This window comes from Ranitomeya imitator, chromosome 6, assembly GCF_032444005.1.
Source record: "Ranitomeya imitator isolate aRanImi1 chromosome 6, aRanImi1.pri, whole genome shotgun sequence".
NCBI classification, from domain to species: Eukaryota; Metazoa; Chordata; class Amphibia; order Anura; family Dendrobatidae; genus Ranitomeya; species Ranitomeya imitator.
Genome location: NC_091287.1, coordinates 471,968,429 through 471,985,794, shown reverse-complemented (window position 1 = coordinate 471,985,794; position 17,366 = coordinate 471,968,429). Strand labels below are relative to the sequence as shown.

At 43.7% G+C, this 17,366-nt stretch overlaps 1 protein-coding gene across 4 annotated transcripts in view; it reads left to right on the top strand.

Moving 5' to 3' along the window:
* Positions 1–17,366, top strand: part of SNX16 (sorting nexin 16) — a 63,063-nt gene that overhangs the window by 15,626 nt on the left and 30,071 nt on the right. For all 4 annotated transcript variants that reach the window (XR_011314115.1, XR_011314116.1, XM_069731538.1 and 1 more), the window contains exon 4: positions 8,938–9,086. Coding sequence is in view for 2 of the 4 variants with exons in the window: in XM_069731538.1 (XP_069587639.1) it covers positions 8,938–9,086 (149 nt within the window). In the remaining 2 variants the exon portion in view is untranslated. The remainder of the gene's footprint in view (positions 1–8,937; positions 9,087–17,366) is intronic.

Sequence of the window (17,366 nt, the reverse complement as noted above, 5' to 3'; positions counted from 1 at the left end):
AGAGGATTGTATAATTCTTAAACTAGACCCCTCTTTTATTCCAAAAGTAGGAACAATTAAAAATAGAAATCAAGAGATCGTGTTACCATCTTTCTGCAATAACCCTGCTAAAGAAAAGGCCCTTCATTCTCTGGATGTCAGGCAGGCAGTTTTAGACAACCTGGCAGCCACCAACTCATGGCGCATTGACCCAAACCTATTCATTCTGTATGGGGGAAAGAAAAGGGGTAAGAAGGCCTCTAAGGCCTCTATCGCGAGGTGGATCATGTCTTTGATCTCTGAGGCCTACCAGTCAGAGAGTGTCTCTCCTCCAAAAGGTCTCCATGCACATTCTACTAGAGGGATGGCTACTTCTTGGGCAGAGAAGGCAGGCGCCTCTCTAGACCAGATCTGCAAGGCAGCGATGTGGGCTAGTGCCAACACCTTTTGTAAACATTATAAGCTTGATGTTTTGTCTGGTCAACATACTGCATTTGGGAGAAAAGTTCTCCAAGTGGTAATCCCACCCTGAGGAGGTGCTTTGGTACTCTCCAGGGTGCTGTCAGGAGGACGTCCTGGAAAATGGGTATTAAGCTTACCGTTAATTATGTTTCCAGGAGTCCATCCTGACAGCACGGGTAGTTCCCTCCCTGTAATATCTATATCAGGTTATAGTATCTTTACTTGTATGTAACATGTTCCTAGCATATGATGTAATATGTTTTTGGATACAATGTAATATGTGTGTTACCATTAAACGGTTTTTTTCTGCATTTCCTTGAAGCGGTTCTTGTTACAACACTGAGGAATGGGGGTAACATAGTAACATAGTTAGTAAGGCCGAAAAAAGACATTTGTCCATCCAGTTCAGCCTATATTCCATCATAATAAATACCCAGATCTACGTCCTTCTACAGAACCCAATAATTGCACGATACAACACTGTTCTGCTCCAGGAAGACATCCAGGCCTCTCTTGAACCCCTCGACTGAGTTCGCCATCACCACCTCCTCAGGCAAGCAATTCCAGATTCTCACTGCCCTAACAGTAAAGAATCCTCTTCTATGTTGGTGGAAAAACCTTCTCTCCTCCAGACGCAAAGAATGCCCCCTTGTGCCCGTCACCTTCCTTGGTATAAACAGATCCTCAGCGAGATATTTGTATTGTCCCCTTATATACTTATACATGGTTATTAGATCGCCCCTCAGTCGTCTTTTTTCTAGACTAAATAATCCTAATTTCGCTAATCTATCTGGGTATTGTAGTTCTCCCATCCCCTTTATTAATTTTGTTGCCCTCCTTTGTACTCTCTCTAGTTCCATTATATCCTTCCTGAGCACCGGTGCCCAAAACTGGACACAGTACTCCATGTGCGGTCTAACTAGGGATTTGTACAGAGGCAGTATAATGCTCTCATCATGTGTATCCAGACCTCTTTTAATGCACCCCATGATCCTGTTTGCCTTGGCAGCTGCTGCCTGGCACTGGCTGCTCCAGGTAAGTTTATCATTAACTAGGATCCCCAAGTCCTTCTCCCTGTCAGATTTACCCAGTGGTTTCCCGTTCAGTGTGTAATGGTGATATTGATTCCCTCTTCCCATGTGTATAACCTTACATTTATCATTGTTAAACCTCATCTGCCACCTTTCAGCCCAAGTTTCCAACTTATCCAGATCCATCTGTAGCAGAATACTATCTTCTCTTGTATTAACTGCTTTACATAGTTTTGTATCATCTGCAAATATCGATATTTTACTGTGTAAACCTTCTACCAGATCATTAATGAATATGTTGAAGAGAACAGGTCCCAATACCGACCCCTGCGGTACCCCACTGGTCACAGCGACCCAGTTAGAGACTATACCATTTATAACCACCCTCTGCTTTCTATCACTAAGCCAGTTACTAACCCATTTACACACATTTTCCCCCAGACCAAGCATTCTCATTTTGTGTACCAACCTCTTGTGCGCCACGGTATCAAACGCTTTGGAAAAATCGAGATATACCACGTCCAGTGACTCACCGTGGTCCAGTCTATAGCTTACCTCTTCATAAAAACTGATTAGATTGGTTTGACAGGAGCGATTTCTCATAAACCCATGCTGATATGGAGTTAAACAGTTATTCTCATTGAGATAATCCAGAATAACATCCCTCAGAAACCCTTCAAATATTTTACCAACAATAGAGGTTAGACTTACTGGCCTATAATTTCCAGGTTCACTTTTAGAGCCCTTTTTGAATATTGGCACCACATTTGCTATGCGCCAGTCCTGCGGAACAGACCCTGTCGCTATAGAGTCACTAAAAATAAGAAATAATGGTTTATCTATTACATTACTTAGTTCTCTTAGTACTCGTGGGTGTATGCCATCCGGACCCGGAGATTTATCTATTTTAATCTTATTTAGCCGGTTTCGCACCTCTTCTTGGGTTAGATTGGTGACCCTTAATATAGGGTTTTCATTGTTTCTTGGGATTTCACCTAGCATTTCATTTTCCACCGTGAATACCGTGGAGAAGAAGGTGTTTAATATGTTAGCTTTTTCCTCGTCATCTACAACCATTCTTTCCTCACTATTTTTTAAGGGGCCTACATTTTCAGTTTTTATTCTTTTACTATTGATATAGTTGAAGAACAGTTTGGGATTAGTTTTACTCTCCTTAGCAATGTGCTTCTCTGTTTCCTTTTTGGCAGCTTTAATTAGTTTTTTAGATAAAGTATTTTTCTCCCTATAGTTTTTTAGAGCTTCAATGGTGCCATCCTGCTTTAGTAGTGCAAATGCTTTCTTTTTACTGTTAATTGCCTGTCTTACTTCTTTGTTTAGCCACATTGGGTTTTTCCTATTTCTAGTCCTTTTATTCCCACAAGGTATAAACCGCTTACACTGCCTATTTAGGATGTTCTTAAACATTTCCCATTTATTATCTGTATTCTCATTTCTGAGGATATTGTCCCAGTCTACCAGATTAAGGGCATCTCTAAGCTGGTCAAACTTTGCCTTCCTAAAGTTCAATGTTTTTGTGACTCCCTGACAAGTCCCCCTAGTGAAAGACAGGTGAAACTGCACAATATTGTGGTCGCTATTTCCTAAATGCCCAACCACCTGCAGATTTGTTATTCTGTCAGGTCTATTAGATAGTATTAGGTCTAAAAGTGCTGCTCCTCTGGTTGGATTCTGCACCAATTGTGAAAGATAATTTTTCTTGGTTATTAGCAGAAACCTGTTGCCTTTATGGGTTTCACAGGTTTCTGTTTCCCAGTTAATATCCGGGTAGTTAAAGTCCCCCATAACCAGGACCTCATTATGGGTTGCAGCTTCATCTATCTGCTTTAGAAGTAGACTTTCCATGCTTTCTGTTATATTTGGGGGTTTGTAACAGACCCCAATGAGAATTTTGTTACCATTTTTCCCTCCATGAATTTCAACCCATATGGACTCGACATCCTCATTCCCTTCGCTAATATCCTCCCTTAAAGTGGACTTTAGACAAGACTTTACATAGAGACAAACCCCTCCTCCTCTCCGATTTTTACGATCCTTTCTAAACAGACTGTAACCCTGTAAGTTAACTGCCCAGTCATAGCTTTCATCTAACCATGTCTCGGTTATTCCCACTATGTCAAAGTTACCTGTAGATATTTCTGCTTCTAGTTCTTCCATCTTGTTTGTCAGGCTTCTGGCGTTTGCGAGCATGCAGTTTAGAGGATTTTGTTTTGTTCCAATCTCCTCACTGTGGATTGTTTTAGAAATGTTCTTACCTCCCTTCTGAGTATGTTTTCCTGGGTCGTCTTTGTTCGAGTCTAATGTTTTTCTTCCCGTCCCCTCTTCTTCTAGTTTAACGCCCTCCTGATGAGTGTAGCGAGTCTTCTGGCGAATGTGTGTTTCCCAGGTTTGTTGAGGTGTAGTCCGTCTCTGGCGAGGAGTCCATCATACCAGTAATTCACACCGTGGTCCAGGAATCCAAATCCTTGTTGTCTGCACCATCGTCTTAGCCAGTTGTTTGCATCAAGGATCCTGTTCCATCTCCTGGTGCCATGGTGGGACATGACCTTTTAAACTCTTGTGTTTCCTGTCCCAGCAAGGGGAGGAGGACGTCCTCCAGGGTGCTGTCAGGATGGACTCCTGGAAACATCATTAACGGTAAGCTTAATACCTATTTTCATAGTCATGAAAATACTGAAAAATCTTTAAATGAGAAGGTGTCCAAACTTTTATTCTGTACTGTACACACACACACACACACACACACACACACACACACACACACACGTGTGCCCGGTCTTCTGTGTCACTGATCTGCCCCCTAGTTTACATAATGAATACTATATATAGAGAAAAAAAATCACCTGCAGCAGGCAGGCACCGTCGCTTTCACTGCAACATGATTGCATTTGTAATGTGCAGTTAATTCTTTTATTTTATACTACAAATAAATTCATATAAAAAAAGTCTCAAAATGGCGCCAGTGGCACCATCTTGCTAAAGATTGTGCATAACTATTCACCCCCTAATGTCTGTACTTTGTAGAGCCTCCTTTTGCAGCAATTACAGCTTCAAGTTGCTTTGGATAAGTCTCTGAGCTTTCCACATCTTGTCACTGGTATTTTCACCCATTCATCAAGGCTAGACTGCTCCAGCTCCTTAAATGTTTTCGATTCCATATGTTGCGGTACCGAGTTTGGTCTGGAGTCCTTTTTAACCCCTTCCCGCCGCAGGCCATTTTTGTGTTTTTTCGTTTTTCGCTCCCCTCCTTCCTAGAGCCATAACTTTTTTATTTTTCCATCACTATGGCCATGTGAGGGCTTATTTTTTTGCGGGAGGAGTTGTACTTTTGATCGACACCATTGGTTTTACCATGTCTTGTACTAGAAAATGGGAAAAAATTTCCAAGTGTGGTGAAATTGCAAAAAAAAGTGCAATCCCACACTTGTTTTTTGTTTGACTTTTTTGCTAGCTTCACTAAATTCTAAAACTGACCTGATATTATGATTCTCCAGGTCATTACAAGTTCATACACCAAACATGACTAGGTTATTTTTTATCTAAGTGGTGAAAAAAAATTCAAAACTTTGCTGAAAAAAAAAAAAGAAAAAATGCGCCATTATCCGAAACCCGTAGCGTCTCCATTTTTCGTGATCTGGGGTCGGGTGAGGGCTTATTTTTAGCGTGCCGAGCTGATGTTTTTAATGATGCCACTTTTGTGCAGATACATTCTTTCGATCGCCCGTTATTGCATTTTAATGCAATGTCGCGGCGACCAAAAAAACGTAATTCTGGCGTTTAAAATTTTTTTCTTGCTGCGCTGTTTATCGATCAGGCTAATCCTTTATTTATTTTTTATTTTTTTTATTGATGGATTGGGCGATTCTGAACGCGGCGATACCAAATATGTGTAGGTTTGATTTTTTTTTATTATTGATTTATTTTGAATGGGGCGAAAGGGGGTGATTTAAACTTTTATTTATTTTTTTCATATTTTTAAAAACATATTTATTTTTTTTTTTTTACTTGTGCCATGCTTCAATAGGCTCCATATGAGGCTAGAAGCTGGCACAACTCGCGATTCCACCTGCCGCTATTGCGCCCGCATGTCAGCTGTACAAAAACAGCTGACATGTCGTGACTTTGATGTGGGCTCACCGCCGGAGCCCACATCAATGGGGGAGACACGACATGCGCAGTACTAGTCGTGATATATTTACGAAGGTAATTGACTATATGTACTCTTGACGGACTCTGTGTCACAACGCATGTTCTTTTGGATACATCTACTCTGTTTTATTGCATAGATGTAAATTGTTTATTTGGTATAATTAATTTTTGTATTTTGATATCTGCATTTATACCTGTTCATTTTTCAATTGTATCTGCTCTTGTTGGTTTGCATCTTTAGATTTTATGGATCATATGCCTTATACTATCTGAGTTATCACTTTACCTGACCCTGCACGCCACGCACCCACTCTGCTTGTCGGGTCTTCGTGTCTTGTGTGTGGTGACATCGGTTGATGCGCCCTGTATCTGAGATACAGGGCGCCTCCCCTCACGCGACGCGGACGCCCTCTTGCATAGGGGTGGTTATGACTGCACATGCCTCACTTGTGGTCTCAAGGCAGACTTGTACGCAGTCGCCCTGTGGCTAAATTGTAGTTGTGTTCTGGGTTCCGCATTGTATGTTGGTACAAGCGTCATTTCCGGCGAAGCTTGTACTGTCTGTGTATAGGTTTCCTTGGCAATATACACCACTTCCGGTTATGGGTTGATTGGTTGAGGACCGTATTTAAAACCCCACACTCTTCACTTTGGCATACCCTCTGACGAAGGCTACCCCCGACACGCGCATTTGGGTGAACACAGGTGCAGCATTGTCCAATCCAGGGGTGTCAAACTGCATTCCTCGAGGGCTGCAAACAGGTCATGTTTTCAGGATTCCCTTGTACTGCACAGGTGATAATTTAATCACCAACTCATTATTTGTGTAGGTGATTAAATTATCACCTGTGCAGTACAAGGAAATCCTGAAAACATGACCTGTTTGCAGCCCTCAAGGAATGCAGTTTGACACCCCTGGTCCAATCTATACATTTCTCTATTGGGTAAGGTATGCGTTGCATTAAAAATTCTTTTGGCTTTAATAGTGTGCTTTTTCAGCTGTGTGCTACTGGTACGATTTAGCATTGTCTTTCATACCTTTGACCATTATAACTATTAGGTGGTCTTTATTTTGTATAACCGATTTCTTGATTTTTCTCTCAATATACTGTGTGTATTATGACCCTCTGCGTCCTTGTTTTGTTTTACAGTACGTGCACTTTTTTGATTCCCCACTTTACCTGTTCCTTGATTTACAGTTAAGTCCATATATATTTGGACAGAGACATTTTTCAAATTTTGGTTATAGACATTACCACAGTGAATTTTAAAGGGAACCTGTCACCCCGTTTTTTGAGATTGAGCTATAAATACTGTTAAATAGGGCCTGCGCTGTGTGTTCCTATAGTGTATGTAGTGTACCCCGATTCCCCATGTATGCTGAGAAATAACTTACCAAAGTCGCCGTTTTCGCCTGTCAATCAGGCTGGTCAGGTCGGGAGGGCGTGGTGACATCGCTGGTTCTTCCTCAGCTTTACGTTGGTGGCGTAGTGGTGAAGACACAGCGCGCGATCTGCGCTGTCATCCCTTTCGTCGGTGGGGGCGGCCATCTTCCTGGGGCCGCGCGTGCGCAGATCGAGTGCTCTGCTGCACGGGGCTTCAGGAAAATGGCCGCGGGATGCCGCGCGTGCGCATTAGAGATCGCGGCGGCCATTTTCCCAAAGCCGAGTTTGCATCTCGGCTTTGGGAAAATGGCCGCCGCGATCTCTAATGCGCACGCGCGGCATCCCGCGGCCATTTTCCTGAAGACCCGTGCAGCAGAGCACTCGATCTGCGCACGCGCGGCCCCAGGAAGATGGCCGCCCCCACCGACGAAAGGGATGACAGCGCAGATCGCGCGCTGTGTCTTCACCACTACGCCACTACGCCACCAACGTAAAGCTGAGGAAGAACCAGCGATGTCACCACGCCCTCCCGACCTGACCAGCCTGATTGACAGGCGAAAACGGCGACTTTGGTAAGTTATTTCTCAGCATACATGGGGAATCGGGGTACACTACATACACTATAGGAACACACAGCGCAGGCCCTATTTAACAGTATTTATAGCTCAATCTCAAAAAACGGGGTGACAGGTTCCCTTTAAACAAAACCATTCAGATGCAGTTGAAGTTCAGACTTTCATTTGAGGGTATCCACATTAAAATTGGATGAAGGGTTGCATCTGCTGCCGGGATCAGCCGAATGATTCACTGCGCCAATCAGACCGCCGCCATCTTTGTGCAGACAGATAGTGGCGGTCACATTAAAACTGTGCATGCGCTCCTCCTGTACAAAGATGGCTGCGGTCATTGAATCATTCAGCTGATCCCAGCGGCAGCGTGTTCTTCATGGTGTTCCGTTGGTGCTACCGCGCAAGAGGCTGCGTACAGCGTATACAGTGTGTGTGGTGCGTACAGCGTATATAATGTGTTTGTGTGTGGTGCGACGGCGTATACTGTGTGTGTGTGTGTGTGTGTTGCGACAGTGTTCCGCTGGTAGTACCGCGCAAGAGGCTTGTACCACCAGCAGATTCCATATTAAGACACCCATCGCTTGGGTGTCCCAATATGGAGGTCGGTGAACTTCCTCCGCTTGGAATCCTGGGATCCGGGCACATCTGGACTGAACAGGATGTGAAGACATTACAAGCTAAGTATATATTAAGATTGTTTGCACCAGAAATTTTTAAAGGCTTCATAGCAAAAGGGGTGAATACATATGCGCATGCCAATTTTTTGTTACGGTATTTGATCCCATAAATGTAATTTATGCCTACATTTTTCTCACTTCACCAACTTTAGAATATTTAATGCTGATGCATCACACACAAATCGGATTACAAAAATATTTATACACAAGTTGTAACGTAATAAAATGGGTAAAAAGCCAAGGAATAAGGGGAGGAATACTTTTGCTAGGAACTATATATATCACATTCAGGGTTTGAAGCATATCAATGTATGAGTCCTGAGAGGGACTATTAAAGGGACTCTGTTGGCACAGAACGACTGTTCAAACCAAGTACAGGCGCTCAGTGCTTCACGGCAGGTGGGACCAGTCATTTAGATCCACCTTCCCACCTGCTTGGTTTTTCTCCTCATCTTCCACCCTACTCCCTTATTTGATTGACAGCTCTGACTTCATAGACTTAGAGAGTGGAGGATATAAATAAAAACGAGCAGGCAGAAGGTGCAGTAAATGTTTGGCCGCACCGCTTGGTTTGAGCAGCCGTTCTGGACCCCCTTTCAGCATACGCTTTGCTTCTTGGGATGTTACGCTCCTCTGCTGATATTTTTGTCCTTTTATTCTCTGACAGCTGAAAGAAATGTTTCCCGGTTTCCGGCTCGCTCTTCCACCTAAACGTTGGTTTAAGGACAATTACGACTATGATTTCCTCGAGGACAGGCAGCTGGGCCTCCAGGCTTTCTTACAGAACTTGGTAGCCCACAAGGACATTGCAAACTGGTATGTCAGGCTTTTTTCCTGGTATTCTCGTAATTTCATTTAATGACCTCACGTCTCTGCTGCTCAGCTGTGCACTTACACAAATGAGAGCAGGCAGAAACTGAAGCCGTCACTTCCGATAAATCCTGTGCTAACCGAATCCATACGGGACCAGATTCCAGCAATCGTAGGGTGTCGGGTTCATCACGGTGAATAGCAGGACGCCCCTGATACTTTATGTCAAATGCTATTTCCCTTTTAGAGATGCTTTTATACTAATTGCACTCGGGATTTGCTTTATTTTGTATTTAGCAGCAGGAAAGTATATAGTTAAATACAATGCAGAGTGTACGTGTATTAATACTGTAGGTGAGTGGTGTAAAATAACATGGCGGTATATATGGGTTAGTCTGGTTGGGGGGCTGGAGGATGCTCTCGGCTTTCTTCTGGGAAGAGGAGGAATACAATAACCTCCATCTTTTATGCAGATGCATAAATATTTCACTGCATAGTCACAACTACAGGAGCGGCAAGTTTCCTTTGAAGTGACTTGGATCAGTGCAGGTCACTCTTATTCTGTGCAGCGCATCGGACCCCCTCAGCAGCTGGCCATATCATGTCAGTAAGTGACGGCCTTAGTGGTGACACCTCTTCTGTGCAGGGTTAGGATCCCATCCACAGCACAATATGCCTGATTTCTGATGAATACCTTCACAGTACATATCAGGAGGTGGACAAGCTGATTAATTCACAGGTTGCACTGAGTTGCACTGAGCCTAATTAATCATTAATTACAGTTACTTTTTAATTAGAAAAGTGCCAGAAAAGAACATAAGGTCTATTTTAAAATATTATTGCCATCTTGTAAAATTATGGTACATGCAAGTGGTCAGAAGAACCGCAGTGCAGGAAAGCCGGTGAATATTCTGCTGCGCTAAAGCAGTGCCGTGACCCCTTCATTCTTAAGGTGGGTGGGCTCATAGAAGTCTTAAGGTACCGTCACACTAGACGATATCGCTAGCGATCCGTGACGTTGCAGCGTCCTCGCTAGCGATATCGTCCAGTGTGACAGGCAGCAGCGATCAGGCCCCTGCTGTGCTGTCGCTGGTCGGGGAAGAAAGCCCAGAACTTTATTTCGTCGCTGGACTCCCCGCAGACATCGCTGAATCGGTGTGTGTGACACCGATTCAGCGATGTCTTCACTGGTAACCAGGGTAAACATCGGGTAACTAAGCGCAGGGCCGCGCTTAGTAACCCGATGTTTACCCTGGTTACCATCGTAAAAAAACAAACAGTACATACTTACATTCAGCTGTCTGTCCCTTGCCGTCTGCTTCCTGCACTGACTGCTGGCCGTAAAGTGAAAGTGAAAGCACAGCACAGCGGTGAGTCACACAGCGGTGACTCACCGCTGTGGCTGTGCTGTGCTTTCACTTTACGGCCAGCAGTCAGTGCAGGAAGCAGACGGCAAGGGACAGACAGCTGAATGTAAGTATGTACTGTTTGTTTTTTTACGATGTTAACCAGGGTAAACATCGGGTTACTAAGCGCGGCCCTGCGCTTAGTTACCCGATGTTTACCCTGGTTACCGGGGACCTCGGGATCGTTGGTCGCTGGAGAGCGGTCTGTGTGACAGCTCTCCAGCGACCAAACAGCGACGCTGCAGCGATCCGGATCGTTGTCGGTATCGCTGCAGCGTCGCGAAGTGTGATGGTACCTTTACAGTATTGGCATCTGGCTAGGATCATTTGGAGTCCAAGATGTCAATACTTTGTTGTGGAAATACGGGGGGTCAGCGGGCACACAGATCCACTAGCCGAAACCGCATTGATCAAGGATCGTCCCTCCGAGCACCCGCTCTCCCTATATTGTGGGCAATATAACAACACAGGGTGAGGGTAAAACAGTGTGGCAATGGTTTATTGAACCGCAAAATAGGCAGATAACACATAGAACAGTCACAACAAAATTCCCCAAGATGGTACACATTAGAGTCTCGCCCTTCTGCTGACTCGCCGAGATAATGCAGCTGTTATGTCAGAGCTCCCAGGGTCGACTACCCACCTGTGGCACGCACACAGAGAGGAGGTAGGAAAATGAGTCCATTCAGGTACAAGGCCAGTTGACCCGAGGGTCACACCCTAGCTTCTCCAAACATCTCCATGGAGCCAGGCAACCAGCTGGTCTCAGTCCTGGCTTTCTCCAAACCTATCCATGGTTCAGCGATGGTCAATGGAGCAGATCTGTATTCTTCCAACCGGGGCCGAGGTCCCCTAGGTTATTTCCTTTAGAATGATAGATCCGTGTCCCTTGTAATGGAGCCATGATGTCTTGGCAGTAGTCATGTCGGGTCCCCTGGATATTTGGATTTCTTGGCAGAATCTCTGTCTGTCTCTGTGTCTCTCTATAGAGGCAGGTAACATATTTTTATACTTAACAAGTGTCCTTCATTCAGTATTGATATAAAGGGTAAGAATGAATATGAGATCAAGTAGCATTACTTGATTATTTAATCTATTTGCATAGTTTTCCTCCTCTGTTTTCGAAATCACCAAACTAGCTAGCCTACACAATGCATAATTAGCATATCTGTAAACCTCACTAGTCATTAAGGATAAGAGCACAATATGTTATATGAAATGTCAATACTGCAGGCTAAGGGTACCGTCACACAGTGCAATTTTGATCGCTACGACGGCACGATTTGTGACGTTCGAGCGATATAGTTACGATATCGCAGTGTCTGACACGCTCCTGCGATCAGGGACCCCGCTGAGAATCGTACGTCGTAGCAGATCGTTTGAAACTTTCTTTCGTCGTCTAGTGTCCCGCTGTGGCGGCATGATCGCATGGTGTAACATATATCGTATACGATGTGCGCATAGTAACCAACGGCTTCTACATCGCACATACGTCATGAAATTATCGCTCCAGCGTCGTAGATTGCAAAGTGTGACAGCAGTCTACGACGCTGGAGCGATATTGTTACGACGCTGGAGCGTCACGGATCGTACCGTCGTAGCGATGAAAATTGCACTGTGTGACGGTACCCTTACACAAGCAAAAGTCTATTTTCTTGACCAACACATACATTCAAAAATAAACACACAGAGAAGTCTATTCTTCTTGGTTTGCTAAAAATAGTCGTCTGGTTAATTAAGATACAATGCTGTGTCTCCACACTTGTGAAGACCTCAGCAGATTTATGCCAAGTTCACATATCGGTGTAAACTGTACACAGATGAGATGTAAGTGGCACATGGATGTGCTGTCCTTCACATCACAGACCCATACATGTCTAAGTTTGGTCCACACATCTTGATCCAGTCCAGAGATTTTTTTCATTTTAATTCTTTTGGAGACATGATATTGGTCTTTTCTCAGTAGAAGAAGGCACAGACATTTCTGCATGTGCTGATGACTCTCTCCATATTACTCCCTATATTATAAGCTTGGCTGTCTTGCTCTTCTTAATTGCATATCACAACTCCCCGTTGAATATTGTGTTACAGCCTGGAGTTGTTGGACTGGTTTTAATCCTAGAGAATTATGATAATCACCTCTCTCTCATATAATCCATATAACCAGTAACACAATCCACCCAGATCATGTCATATCAACCTTCTTTTATTTCTCTTTTTCTTTTAAACTGTTTAGAAAGTTGCTAATTTTTCACTGAAATATCAAACCAAGTGTTCTTAACCCCTTTCTGCCATCGGACGGAATAGTACGTCCGATGGCAGAACCCCCCCAGTTTGATGTGGCCTCTGGCGGTGAGCCCACATCCAAGCCAGGACATGTCAGCTGTTTTGAACAGCTGACATGTGCCCTCAATAGGCGCGGGCGGAATCGCGATACGCCCGCACCTATTAACTAGTTAAATGCCGCTGTCAAACTCTCGAGTGCTTCCGGCCATCCAGCCGGCAATGCGCACAACTGTGACTCCTGTCACATGATCCTGCAGACCTCTATGGTTGATGATGCCAGATTGCTATTAGCGCCACCCTGTGGTCGGCACTCATAGCAATGCTGCAATTCTACTACATAGGGGCGATCTGCAAATCGCCTCTATGTAGCAGAGGCGATCGAGTTGTGGCAGCTTCTAGCCTCCCATGGAGACTATTGAAGCATGCCAAAATTTTTAAAAAATTATGAAAAAAAAAAAAAGTTTAACCCCTTTCTGACATCGGACGTACTATCCCGTCCATGTGGGGTGGGCCCCTATGACCATGGACGGGATAGTACGTCCAGCGCGATCGGCGGCGCTCACGGGGGGAGCGCCGCCGATCGCGGCCGGGTGTCAGCTGCCTATCGCAGCTGACATCCGGCACTATGTGCCAGGAGCGGTCACGGACCGCCCCCGGCACATTAACCCCTGGCACACCGCGATCAAAGATGATCGCGATGTGCCGGCGGTGCAGAGAAGCATCGCGCAGGGAGGGGGCTCCCTGCGGGCTTCCCTGAGCCCCCCGCAGCAACGCGATGTGTCTTACCTCCCTCCCTGCCTGTTCCAGACCCGGATCCAAGATGGCCGCGGATCCGGGTCCTGCAGGGAGGGAGGTGGCTTCACAGAGCCTGCTCAGAGCAGGCACTGTGAAGCAGCCTGCACTGCTCTCAGATCGGTGATCTGACAGAGTGCTGTGCAAACTGTCAGATCACCGATCTGTGATGTCCCCCCCTGGGACAAAGTAAAAAAGTAAAAAAAAAATTAAAAAAAATATTCCAAAATAATGAAAAAAAATATATATATATTATTCCCATAAATACATTTCTTTATCTACATAAAAAAAAACAATAAAAGTACACATATTTAGTATCGCCGCGTCCGTAACGGCCCGACCTATAAAACTGGCCCACTAGTTAACCCCTTCAGTAAACACCGTAAGAAAAAAAAAAAAAAAAAAAAACGAGGCAAAAAACAACGCTTTGTTATCATTCCGCCGAACAAAAAGTGGAATAACACGCGATCAAAAAGACAGATATAAATAACCATGCTACCGCTGAAAACGTCATCTTGTCCCACAAAAAACGAGCCGCCATACAGCATCATCAGCAAAAAAAAAAAAAAGTTATAGTCCTGAGAATAAAGCGATGCAAAAATAATTATTTTTTCTATAAAATGGTTTTTATCGTATAAAAGCGCCAAAACATAAAAAAATGATATAAATGAGGTGTCGCTGTAATCGTACTGACCCGAAGAATAAAACTGCTTTATCAATTTTACCAAACGCGGAACGGTATAAACGCCTCCCCCAAAAGAAATTCATGAATTGCTGGTTTTTGGTCATTCTGCCTCACAAAAATCGGAATAAAAAGCGATCAAAAAATGTCACGTGCCCGAAAATGTTACCAATAAAAACGTCAACTCGTCCCGCATAAAACAAGACCTCACATGACTCTGTGGACCAAAATATGGAAAAATTATAGCTCTCAAAATGTGGTAACGCAAAAAATATTTTTTGCAATAAAAAGCGTCTTTCAGTGTGTGACGGCTGCCAATCATAAAAATCCGCTAACAAACCCACTATAAAAGTAAATCAAACCCCCCTTCATCACCCCCTTAGTTAGGGAAAAATAAAAAAAATTAAAAAAAAGTATTTCCATTTTCCCATTAGGGTTAGGGCTAGGGTTAGGGCTAGGGTTAGGGCTAGGAATAGGGCTACAGTTTGGGTTGGGGCTAAAGTTAGGGTTCGGGTTGGGGCTAAAGTTACAGTTAGGGTTTAGATTACATTTACAGTTGGGAATAGGTTTGGGATTAGGGTTAGGGGTGTGTCTGGGTTAGAGGTGTGGTTAGGGTTACTGTTGGGATTAGGGTTAGGGATGTGTTTGGATTAGGGTTTCAGTTATAATTGGGGGGTTTCCACTGTTTAGGCACATCAGGGGCTCTCCAAACGCGACATGGCGTCCGATCTCAATTCCAGCCAATTCTGCGTTGAAAAAGTAAAACAGTGCTTCTTCCCTTCCGAGCTCTCCCGTGTGCCCAAACGGGTTTACCCCAACATATGGGGTATCAGCGTACTCAGGACAAATAGGACAACAACGTTTGGGGTCCAAATTCTCCTGTTACCCTTGGGAAAATACAAAACTGGGGGCTAAAAAATATTTTTTGTGGGAAAAAAAAAGATTTTTTATTTTCACGGCTCTGCGTTATAAACTGTAGTGAGAACTTTGAACCCCCAAGTGTTTCACAACACATCTAGATTAGTTCCCTGGGGGGTCTAGTTTCCAAAATGGGGTCACTTGTGGGGGGTTTCTACTGTTTAGGTACATTAGGGGCTCTGCAAACGCAATGTGACACCTGCAGACCATTCCATCTAAGTCTGCATTCAAATGGCACTCCTTCCCTTCCGAGCCCTCCCATGTGCCCAAACAGTGGTTCCCCCCACATATGGGGTATCATCGCACTCAGGACAAATTGGGCAACAAATTTTGGGGTCCAATTTCTCCTGTTACCCTCGGGAAAATACAAAACTGGGGGCTAAAAAATAATATTTGTGGGAAAAAAAATTTGTTTTATTTTTACGGCTCTGCATTATAAACTTCTGTGAAGCACTTGGTGGGTCAAAGTGCTCACCACACATCCAGATAAGTTCCTTAGGGGTCAACACATGAGGAGCTCAGTGCGTATTAACCCCTGAGTCCAAAAGAAGAGAACCAATGAATTACCATAAAATGTATTATTTTATTATCAAACGACTAAAAATATAACAGGTATGATACAAATACAAAAAACACCCAGGGGACCAAAAATATACCCTTACCAATATTTCATGATGGTATGTCACCACCTATCACCCCAGAGAAAGGATTCCACACTTACAAAAATATGATCGATATTACAGACCACATATACAAAGCCCAATCCGTCCAGCACATGGAATAAAACATTGTACATTGCCCTAAACAGGCATACTTTTTACTTCCCACAAGTATGAACGCAAATAAGGAACATATATTACCTCACAATAGCAGTAAGAAATAGAAGGTCCGATATCTGATGACTGAATAAAGCCGTGGATCCGATCTGGGTGATTCCGGGTAATACTGTGCTCCCCTGCCGCCCCGACGCGCGTTTCGCCCTTGGCTTCTTCCGGAAGCACTTGGTGGGTCAAAATGCTCACCACACCTCTAGATAAGTTCCTTAGGGGGTCTACTTTCCAAAATGGTGTCACTTGTGGGGGGTTTCAATGTTTAGCCACATCAGGGGCTCTTCAAACGCAACATGACGTTCTATCTCAATTCCTGTCAATTTTGCATTGAAAAGTCAAACGGCGCTCCTTCCCTTCCGAGCTCTCCCATCCGCCCAAACAGTGGTTTACCCCCACATATGGGCTATCAGCGTACTCAGGACAAATTGTACAACAACTTTTGGGGTCCAATTTCTTCTCTTACCCTTGGAAAAATAAAAAATTGGGGTCGAAAAGATAATTTTTGTGAAAAAATATGATTTTTTATTTTTACGGTTCTACATTATAAACTCCTGTGAAGCACTTGGTGGGTCAAAGTGCTCACCACACCTCTAGATAAGTTCCTTAGGGGGTCTACTTTCCAAAATGGTGTCACTTGTGGGGGGTTTCAATGTTTAGGCACATCAGGGGCTCTCCAAACGAAACATGGCTTCCCATCTCAATTCCAGTCAATTTTGCATTGAAAAGTCAAACGACGCTCCTTCCCTTCCGAGCTCTCCCATCCGCCCAAACAGTGGTTCCCCCCACATATGGTGTATCAGCGTACTCAGGACAAATTGTACAACAATGTTTGGTGTCCATTTTCTCCTGTTACCCTTGGTAAAATAAAACAAATTGGAGCTGAATTAAATTTTTTGTGAAAAAAAGTTAAATGTTCATTTTTATTTAAACATTCAAAAAATTCCTGTGAAGCACCAGAAGGGTTAATATACTTCTTGAATATGGTTTTGAGCACCTTGAGTGGTGTAGTTTTTAGAATGGTGTCACACTTGGGTATTTTCTATCATATACACCCCTCAAAATGACTTCAAATGAGATGTGGTCCCTAAAAAAAATGGTGTTGTAGAAATGAGAAATTGCTGGTCAACTTTTAACCCTTATAACTCCCTAACAAAAAAAAATTTTGGTTCCAAAATTGTGCTGATGTAAAGTAGACATGTGGGAAATTTTACTTATTAAGTATTTTGTGTGACATATCTCTGTGATTTAATTGCATAAAAATTCAAAGTTGGAAAATTGCGAAATTTTCATAATTTTCGCCAAATTTCCGTTTTTTTCACAAATAAACGCAGGTACTATCAAAGAATTTTTACCATTGTCATGAAGTACAATA